General features: G+C 41.8%; 2 protein-coding genes across 2 annotated transcripts; both read right to left on the bottom strand.

The window, feature by feature from the left end:
* Window positions 1–1,412: 1,412 nt before the first annotated feature.
* On the bottom strand, window positions 1,413–2,829 carry LOC124665900 (60S ribosomal protein L18a-like). Its single transcript, XM_047203255.1, has 4 exons — window positions 2,772–2,829; window positions 2,555–2,670; window positions 2,363–2,426; window positions 1,413–1,887 (listed from the first exon to the last, which is right to left on the bottom strand). The coding sequence occupies exons 1-4, from the start codon at window positions 2,784–2,786 to the stop codon at window positions 1,546–1,548; spliced, it is 537 nt and encodes a 178-aa protein (XP_047059211.1). The 5' UTR covers window positions 2,787–2,829; the 3' UTR covers window positions 1,413–1,545.
* Window positions 2,830–3,513: 684 nt separating this feature from the next.
* LOC124663108 lies at window positions 3,514–7,196 on the bottom strand. Its single transcript, XM_047200851.1, has 6 exons — window positions 6,995–7,196; window positions 6,806–6,919; window positions 5,635–5,730; window positions 5,320–5,505; window positions 5,122–5,229; window positions 3,514–4,100 (listed from the first exon to the last, which is right to left on the bottom strand). Exons 1-6 carry the CDS (start codon window positions 7,194–7,196, stop codon window positions 4,096–4,098), a joined length of 711 nt encoding a protein of 236 aa, XP_047056807.1. The 3' UTR covers window positions 3,514–4,095.
* Between the last annotated feature and the right edge of the window lie 2,836 nt (window positions 7,197–10,032).

Here is a 10,032-nt window from a genome sequence, read left to right as displayed (position 1 = left end):
AAGACTATGCTTCTTTGCTCCGTCCATAAATTCATAAATATCAAAACAATAAAAAGTGTCTACTAGATCTAAATTTAGACAAACTTGCAACATCCTTGCAGAGGTAGTATTACAAAAACACCATATGAACTACCAATGCATCTTTTACAGCCCAACTTGAATCACATCAGCTCTCCCAATGCAAGGATGGCAAAAACTTACTTAATTGTACCTAATTAAAATGGTAATTTACATAATCAGATACCCCATTCCAAGTAATCTACAGATCAATCACCACTCTGGCAGATTGATTTCAGACAAACTTCAGTATTTAGAAGTCCCAAAAACAAGTCAACCCCAAAAATATTTCAGCAGCATGAATAGGAAGGATATTGAAAATAGAAAGGGATTTGACTAATAAATTCGAGTAAGTAAGATGTTGGCTAGGATGCCCACCATAACCTGAAGAAGGCCAAAGAACTCGAGCATCTTGGCAACTAATGATATAGGCAACAGGGAAAAAGAGGAAACCAAACTATGTGTTGGAAACCTGGGCAAAGTTGCCTCAACCTCCCACAAATGGAACACACGATATACTCTGCTCAAAGCTTGAAATTCCCAAGGATATAGATGCTGGCAAGAATGCCTTCATTAACCAAATAAGATCAATGAACTCAAGCAACCTCGACTCATGATATAGGCAACAGGGAAAAAGAGGAAACCAAAGTAAATATTGGTGACCTCGGCAAAGTTGCCTCCAAAAATAAGAATGATGAGATCTAGTGACAGGAGAAAAAATCAGTACTGGTAAGTAAATATATGTTGGCAAGTATGCATATCATGAACCTAGGAAGGTCAATGAGCTTGAGCAAATAATCGTCATATGATATAGGCAACAGGGAAAAAGAGGAAACCAAATTATATCTTGGTAGCCTCGGCAAAGTTGCCCCACAAAACCAATAGAATATGAGCAATAAAAAAAGATCTGTAATTTGTCAGGCAAATAAAACAATGTAATATGAAGTTATGTTGGCAAGGATGCCTTTCCATTGAACCATCAGGTTAATGAAATTGTTTAAACATCCAACAGCAAGCACGATATTGGCAACAGGGAAAAAGAGGGAACCAAATGAACTGTTGGTAACCTCGGCAAAGTTGCCCTCCTAACTACAGATCCTTAGTAATGATGTCCAAAAGTGAAGCATCTTTTACAGGGAAAAAACTCGAAAATATACTACATTAGGGTAAGATAGTAAGAGAACTAGATAAACAAAATAGAAACGAAGTCAAATTGCAAAAATTAATGAAACTAGCACATTGGTTGGCAAATAGCTATCAAATAAACAATAGACATTTTAGTAAATCACCAATAAATAAAAGCTAAAAACATGTTGGTGTATTCATATCAGGCATTCAGGTGACAAGAAAGATAAACAAGGGTTGTCAGGCCTAAAAAGGCTACTGCATGGAACAACTAGCTAGAATTAAGAAAAACATCTTTCTTATAGATAATATTAATCTGAACTAGCAATAGTTCATACTGGACACTCTTACGATTTGCTTAGATCACATGAACAAGTTTGGCCTTGTAGCCTTGAAGGTCGTCTTCAGCTTCCTGGTTGGTGGCCGGACCTTCTGGTAGACCAGCGGGAACCTGATGTCCGACTTGTGAAACTGCTTAGTGTTCTCACGCTTGCAGATGCTGAAGTGGACAGTGGCAGTCTTGATGATCTGGATGCAAGGGGATCTGACACGGTGGCGGGAAGCCATCTCTGTGTACATCTGCTCAACTGCGCCATTGAGAGTAGTGTCACGGTACTCCTTGTACATGTTGTGGTATCCAGTCCTGCTTTGGTAACGCAACCAGATGCCAAAGTTCTTGATAGTGGTAGGGTTCTTCTCAAAAATCTAGACCAAACAAAGGTAACAATATGAGCCAAACAGATACTAAAGCAAGTAAACAATAGAACTGACCATCAACTAATAACCATCCCATTAAATATCTGCAATCCTAACCTAAAAATGTAATTCAGTAAACATGGATACAACTGCATATCTACAAATAGACCACGTAGATGCAGATAGGTCATCACGCCAATACAAACAAAAATGTAATTGTCCAAATCATAGACACATGACAACTTATAACGGATAGAAATAAAACACATAGAAATTAAATGTGTTTTCATCTCGCAACCAAGTTTATGTTTCCAATAATCATTGATGCTATTGTACTATCCCAACTAAACCGACCAATAGTACATTCTTTAACATAAAGAACACAAGCATACAACTCATAGTAGGATACCCTTCTCGATGACATTGGCAGGGTTCACACGATTCAACCACATTGGAAATAAAATGAGTTAGAAGCAGAGCTCACCTCGTTGAAGGCGAGAATCTGGCCGTTGCTCTTCTTAACCTTCTTCAGCTTTCGGAGGAAGTACCTGCACAGCAGAACAGACACGCTCCAATCAGCCACCTGAGGAACTAGCGCAAACATCCAAGCAATGCAACCTCGATTCGTGGCGTGGGCCATTCTCGAGCAGCTAATAAATTCGAATCCAATGCTCACCAGAACTTGGACTTGGCTCGGACCTCGTTGGTCGCCCAGAGCTTCATGCGGTAGATCCTGGGCTGCTCCTCCGTCGGCGTCGGCAGGCCCCTGCCGACCACCTGGTACTGGTGGAACTGCACGAGCGCGAGCACCAAATGAAGCAAGGGGTCAGTTCAGATCCCGCAGTGAGATACAACGCTCGTGGTAGCAGCGCATAAGAGAAAGAGGAGCTCACCCTGAACGCGACCATCTTCGCCTGAGGGAGGTGCCGCCGGGATCGCTGCGGTGCTCTTCTCCGGGATGGTGGCGGCGGCAAGGAAAGGATTAATGGGTAAGGGGATTTTATAGATTGAGCAGACTGTGATGAGGCCGAAGAGGAGGTGTAAAACCCTAGAGTGCCGAGAACAGCGTGGGCTTGGTTTATTATCGAAAGCCTAGAGTGCCGGGGAGCAACGTGGGCTTGGCAATGGGCTTGGTTCACCGTGGAAAGCCCAAGGCCCACCATGTCACTTTCTGTTTTATTTTTATTTAGAAATCGTGCGTACCATCCTGCATCCTGGCTAAAATGATAAACAGGTTTCAGAAATCAGAACAGCTCCGCCCCGGCTTTATTTGAGCTACAAATAGAGTCTCCGTTAAACCTGAAGCGCAGCAATCTTGCTAGCGACCAAATGAGAGGAACTGAATTCATAAGAATCGAAATGCATAAAACCAGAGCTTCTAGCTTCTCGGAGAAAGGACGCCAAGATCTGAAAGACCATAATCATCTGGGGTTGAGAGCTTGCACCAGAGTCGAGAAATTAGAATCCACAATTACTCAGTTTGCTCCCAGGTCTGCTGCTCCCTCCATGGCGGCCAGCCACGCAGTTGCTATAGCATGCAGAGTGCTCCCTAAATAATCAAACTTGCCCGCTCACCCAGGAAGAAAATTCTACTCCCTACCTGATCAGATCGAACCACAAAGCCCAAAGGGCCAGTTCCAGCGAAAGCCAACAGCCTCAGCTTTGATTGTATTTTATTACACCAACATTACATCCATGGCCAGCATCATGTTAGATAATAGATACACAGATAGAAGGCACTAGATGCAGCAACCAAAGCAAAGAGAGGCTTCAGAGTCTCCAGCTTGCCAGTTCAGTCACTTCCTCCCTAGCAGGGTCATCCTCCCACAACAAGAACAGATACAACAAGCAGCAATTTCTCCCCTGTGTCAAGCTGCGATTACTACACCAGGCTATGATTGCGAAAAACACTGACTCCACCCTCAGCACGTCACCACCAAAAAAACACAAACAAAGTAGGAGCTTAATCTACACCCCAAGCATTGATCTGGAGTTCTTCGCCCGTAAACCGGCAGAAAGGTAGCAACAGTACGTGCTAGGAAGGGCAACAAATTGCAGCTTTCGTAGCCTAGCTTTCTAAAACAGCAGATGTGCCGTCTAATTATGCATGGAGACCTTGGTAAATGCCTTCTTCCCATCTCCCCGTTCTCAGTCATCCTTAGTAGCTTAAAGCTTACACATGCACATCCAATCTCCCGTCTTTAATTAACTGCTTAGCTAACCTGAAAATAACACAATCTACTTGGTGAGTTTATCCCATTACCAAGATAGTCATAATGAATTGCATACGGAATTATTGCTCTGTGCTTGCAAGTTGCAACAGCTTCTAACAAGATCAAGCAAAGGGTTGCTACTGCTGAACCATATACAAGTAGAAAGTAGTTAATTGATCCTAGAAGGGTGTTTCGACGAGGGGTGCATTTTTCAAGGAGTTTCAGTATTTAGTTGAAATTGAAACTAAATACCAAAGCTCCGTATAACAATATCCACATCCAGATATCCCCTGAATCTTGAAATATAGCTTGATCCGAAACAAGCAGAATACCATATGATGTATGATCACTTCCTAACAATTTGGAGTTACAAATTACACCTCCTTCACAAAATCATTGGCCATGCCATTTAACTTGCATAAAAAAATACTGTCGGTTCTCATATTTGTGCAATTACTTCTGGAAAATGATGAAAAACCGAATGAACATTTTGGATAGGTTTAACATTCCATAGTTCTGAATGACAGCAGAGTTTCAACATACCTGAACAACAACTCAGTTAGTATATTAATTTGTTAGCCCAGCTCACTTGGCTGGGGCGTGGAAATGCAGTCCAAGTTCTACGGTTCAAATCCTCGTTGACAGTTTTTTCTCTTGCTTTGGTCTTAGTTTAGATTATCTTTCATAGGCTTTTTGGCCGTGGTTCATGACACCAGTGTAGTGGCATGGTATGCACTGCTTTGCGCCTTCTTGGCATTCTTATTCTAATATACAATGACATACATTTATATGTGCATCTGCTCGAGAAAAATAGAAGATGCAGTTCATTCGATATGTTCCTTAATTTGTTCTACTCCCTCCGGTCCATATTAATTGACTCTAATGTGGATGTATCTAGACACATTTTAGTTCTAGATACATCCATATTGAAGTCAATTAATATGAATCGGAGGGAGTACAAACATTAAGAAGGTTACAGTTTATGTTATTTCACAAGATACTTCTAGAGAAAGAACACACTGATACTTACGTTTCAAAATATGCTGTCTCCTCCTTGTACGAGTGTTCCGTCGAGCAAAGCAGAAAACAAAAATACCTACAACAAGACCCAGTTCAATGACTGCAGCCATTCTTAATCCTGCAAACAGCGCAATTGAAATCACATCAAAATACATATCATGTTCTAGAAACAGCTAAATACAAATATGGCATTCTGAAGAGAGAGTACCTCTTAGCTTCTGGATAAGATCTTCTATGTCCAGTGTATGTTTACTAGTAATTACATTTGTACCATCTAAATGTGCTACTGACAGCTCGCTAACACCATTGTCCACCTCAGCAGTGGCATGGCTATTTTTACATGTGTTTGGACAATGGACACCACTTTCATACTCATCACTTCCATCACAACAATCTATGAACACAGAAACACTGTCACGTTTCTGCTGTTAACAAATGGAGTCCAATAACAAGTATTTAAAGGTATGAAAACTATAGATATGCTGAAATTATCTTCATATAGTCTACAGAATCAGTAGCATACCGCATATGTTATCATTCACAAACGAAGAGAACAGGAGACGAGGATCGTCTCCAATATTTGTACAGTAAAATTTGCCTTCCGGGCAAGCCGAAGTACCTGCATAACGCAAATAATGTGAATGAAAACATTGCATTAGTGAATATCTTGGGCATTGCTGTTAGCATCAAGTGAAAAGGACAAAAAAAAATGCTTGGCAGAGTTTTCTAAAGTGAGCATTAAAACCGAAATTATGCCACTATTGGAACTAATCTCAGGCTAAACAGACCGAGCAGATAAAGCAGAGGGGCCACGATCTATAACAAACACCCTGATTGAGGGCACAAACGACCTGATCGCAAGTATAAACTTCATAAACCCATTCCTAGTAGAAATATCATACAAAAGTAAAGTGGTGGGAAGATAATTCTAACGTTAGTTTCTGTCCCCCATCAGGCCGCAATTATTTATTTATTTAACGCTGGTTTTGATCCCCCCATCTCTCGTGAAGATAAGCCTGACTGCAAAAAACTCTAAATTCTACCGATCCAGAGGAGCGCTGAAGTGGTGGGAAGACCGAGACCACTGCAACAATTATGCTGCCCATGCGACAGTGCCGGTGGCGCCCTGAAGGATGTTGGTACCTACGACGGCCATCTTCTTCAACACTGCACCACGCCTGCACCAGACAGGCACGGGATTCCAGTGATGGCTGCTCCCATCGCTCCTAAGCCCATGAACCCCTCTGTGAATGATCAATTAGGTGTTCAAATTGCCTATGCTTATGGTCTAATGAAGTTAATGTGCAACAACACCAACAGTTGCTGTTAGCACAAAAACACCATTGTGCCAAGAAAATAGTTCTCCTATGATCAAATGTGGCGCTAGTTTAATGCATAAACTCTGCGGTAGTGAAGACCCTTATTAGCTCATTTTGAGCGTTGCCCAATATTGCCTGGAGGCGACTGTTGAACTCGCACATTTCTCTCCTTCCCCTAGTTTGGTGAATTACAGAGCTTCAGCTGGTGTAAATAAATCCACAAGGCGAAAAATAATCTGCTTTAAGCAATTATAGTATCCAACCGCGAAATTTTTTCCATCAGATCTAATCACCGCAATTAAAGAGACCAGATCTACACAGTTCGGCAATCCGCAGTTTAGTTCGGGTACATATCCAGCACAGATAAGGTAAAACCTGGCTCGTCGGTTCCATCGGCGCAATCGCAGTACCCGTCGTTGAGCCGGCTCTTGGGGAATGAGCCTGAGCCGTCCCTGCAGGAGATTACCTGCGGCGCGAAGTACGCCTCGTCTGCAGTAACGACTTGGTCATGAAGAGAGGAGGAAAGACATGTGGGGTCGAGGCGCATGCACGATTCTCAGTTACCGTGGGGAGAAACGCCGACAAGCGGTGGCGAGGCAGCGCCGGCGCCGGCGCCGGCAAGGAGGAGAAGGAGGAGAGTGCCGGGAGCGAGCGAGCTGACCAGGAGACGACTTTGTTGTGGAGGCATCTTCTGCCGTTGGATGAGACCGCCGGTGCGTTCGTTGGTCCGGATCTCGAGTTCGATACGGGTGCCGTTCAGCTTCATCTTCTCTCCTTTTTCTGTTTCTCACCGAATCCACTCGGCACGGCAGTGGAAAATTCAGACGCAGAAAGTTCTGCCGGGGACTTACGGAAATTTACAAAAAGAACATATTTTAAAATGTGAAAGAAAACTGAAAAATATTTCCAGCGGTACATATCCACATTCTATGGGTGCACATAAAGTCTCACGAAAAACCACAAGATTTATGTTTTGTGTTAAAAAAATAAAACATACCACGTGCAAACAAACCATTATTTTAGCATCGAAATTGATCGTTTTTACATATGCCACACAATAAATCAGTTTCCCGTGAAACGACTTGGTACGTACATAGATTGTAAAGGTCCACAGAAAAATGTTGTTAACATTTTGAAATACGTTTTAAAATATATTTTTAATAAAGGATGTATATGCCCGTGAGGTGCTTAGAGCAAGTCTAATACATTATTGGATCGGAGAAAGTATTAGGAACACAGAGGTACTACGTGGGCCAAGACCCGGGCTGTAGCTCGGGCTGTCCGGGGCCTAGATCCGCCCCTGAGTATGGATATGGTATTGCTCTACTCTGCTCATACCGTAGTTAGCTCTTGCAGAAGAATCCACTCTTTCTTTCTTTTTTTTCCCTTTGCTTCTCTCCTCCGGGTATAAGCAAAAAATGCCATGTAAACCAGCTTATAGCCCTAGAAATTCACTAAGGAGGAGTGTCAAACAAGAGCTACCCCAGAAGCTCACTTGAGTATTTCAGAGTTTTTTTTAAAAAAAAAATACTTGTGCAAACCACAATCTTAGTAGTATAATCCAAATGTAACATCTAAACAATATGCTTATTCATTTTTTTACCCAAACACTTGCAAATTTGCCTCTAATTGAGTTAGTAATAATTGTAACCCCTTACACACATTTATTATTGTGAGATACATACACGAAATAGTTCTATTTGCGTAGGCTCATATGGGTATGTCAATATTTATGCATTTGATTGTGTGTGGCATGTGTGCAAGACTCAGTGATCGTGTTTTCTTAAAGAGTTCAAGACGACTTTAGACATATGTTTCAAAGCTTGGCTTGTTGTATTCCAAACAACACACAGATAAGAAAAATATAGGAATAATATGTCATGTTATGTAAATCCTAAAGAGGAAACCCCTAGAAAGATTATATAAAAATTAAGTACATGTCAAAGTTGTTATATAGGTTTTTTTCAAGAGATCTAACATCTTGCTAGAAATCCTATGAAGTTTTAGTGTAGGAAAACAGTCTCTAGGAAGTTTGGAGATTAATTCCTTAGAACCAAATGGCTTATATAGGAAGAAAAAAAATTATGGATCGGACTCCTACTAAACTCTTTCCAAAAGCCTTTGAACAAAAGAGGCCCTAAAAGCCAGAACAAATTGTGAATTTACATGTAGAAATAAAAATCCCATTTCTTTGTGTCTCATAGGGTTGGTGGCTTCAACAGTTGGACGTTCAAAATACCTTGCTTCTTGCCATCCTTGAGGAAGATTTGTATATGAAACAAACCAAGGTATGAGCATCCAACATTACCTTGTCATTTGTGAAAGATGGACAAGTTCAGCTATGGTTAAAGCAATCACCAAATGCATGGCACAGTCGACTCAGCTCGACTCTTTAGAAACATGGATTTCGTTCGTCCCAAGCTATCAAGTCTCTAGTCATACATCAGCAAGGGGGAATTACGATATACTATACTTGTTCATGCACACAAGCCGTGCAAAAAAATGGTTGATCTATTTGTGCTTCTTTGTTCGTTCAACATCGTTCATGCTGCAGGGATTCACACTGAAGCTCAAATGATGGTGATATTGTTGATCTGTCAACTTTTTCCTTGCTCTTCTAGATATCATTTGAACATTTTCTTCTCATGAAATGAAACATTCTTTTTGTCCATGACTTTTTTTGCGGTATTCAATCATGAAAAAAGAAACCTACTCATATGAACAGTTTTTTAACTAGATATTTGCCTTTGGCAATAACCTAAAAGTCTGCTCGCAAAAGAATTGAATACGAAAAATAAAACATCAAAAATAGCCAAACAAATGAAAACGTAAAAAATACAACACCGAGATTACGGATCAGAAAGAGATGATGGGACATATCTACCAGTTTTACTCGGTCTTGATGGGTGTTGAAGGGGAGGAGAGGGTCTTCTCCTTAGCCCCTGACTTATGGGATGAGTCTGACCGGGTTTCTACTGAAGAGAACACAGGTCTGGAGATCACCTTCACCCCAGAGGACCTTGACGAGGTGTTGGAGTCTATGAAGCCTGACTCGGCACCAGGCCCGGATGGCCTGCCTGTTATTTTCTTCAAGAAGTTCTGGGACATTTTGAAAGGGCCAATCCTGCAGATTTTGAATGACTTCGCCCTAGGGAGGGTTGACATCGCCAGGCTCATTTTCGGGATTATATCCCTCATTCCGAAAGTTAAAGGGGCAGACAACATCAAGCAGTTCAGATCGATTGCGCTGATCAATGTTATTTTCAAGTTCGTCGCTAAGGCTTACGCAATTAGACTAGCTCCGATAGCAAATAGGACGATAGACCGTACCCAGACGGCCTTTATTAAAGGCAGGAGCTTGCACGAGGGCGTGCTAGCGCTTCATGAGATCTCACACGAGCTGAGGACCAAAAACTTACAAGGTCTCCTTCTTAAACTGGATTTTGAGAAGGCCTATGACCGTGTGAGCTGGGATTTCCTGAGGGAAGTCTTGCTGAGGAAGGGATTCTCAGCGTTGGTGGTTCACCGCCTTTTGCAGCTGGTGTCAGGGGGACACACTACGGTTAATGTGAATGGGGAGGTTGGACCCTTCTTTCGGAACG

The sequence above is a fragment of the Lolium rigidum genome, chromosome 6 (genome assembly GCF_022539505.1).
Source record: "Lolium rigidum isolate FL_2022 chromosome 6, APGP_CSIRO_Lrig_0.1, whole genome shotgun sequence".
NCBI classification, from domain to species: domain Eukaryota; kingdom Viridiplantae; phylum Streptophyta; class Magnoliopsida; order Poales; family Poaceae; genus Lolium; species Lolium rigidum.
Note: the sequence above shows the minus strand (reverse complement) of the source record. Positions and strands in the feature narration are given on the sequence as shown.

Excerpts from the sequence above, each read along its gene's own strand:
- LOC124665900 (XM_047203255.1), bottom strand. Across the intron at positions 2,427-2,554 it reads CGAGCCAAGTCCAAGTTCTG|GTACTTCCTCCGAAAGCTGA; the intron begins GTGAGCATTGGA and ends TCTGCTGTGCAG. Across the intron at positions 1,888-2,362 it reads AGATTCTCGCCTTCAACGAG|ATTTTTGAGAAGAACCCTAC; the intron begins GTGAGCTCTGCT and ends TGTTTGGTCTAG.
- LOC124663108 (XM_047200851.1), bottom strand. The coding sequence starts at position 7,196 with ATGAAGCTGAACGGCACCCGTATCGAACTCGAGATCCGGACCAACGAA. Across the intron at positions 6,920-6,994 it reads TGTCGGCGTTTCTCCCCACG|ACGAGGCGTACTTCGCGCCG; the intron begins GTAACTGAGAAT and ends TCGTTACTGCAG. Across the intron at positions 5,230-5,319 it reads TCTTATCCAGAAGCTAAGAG|GATTAAGAATGGCTGCAGTC; the intron begins GTACTCTCTCTT and ends CGCTGTTTGCAG.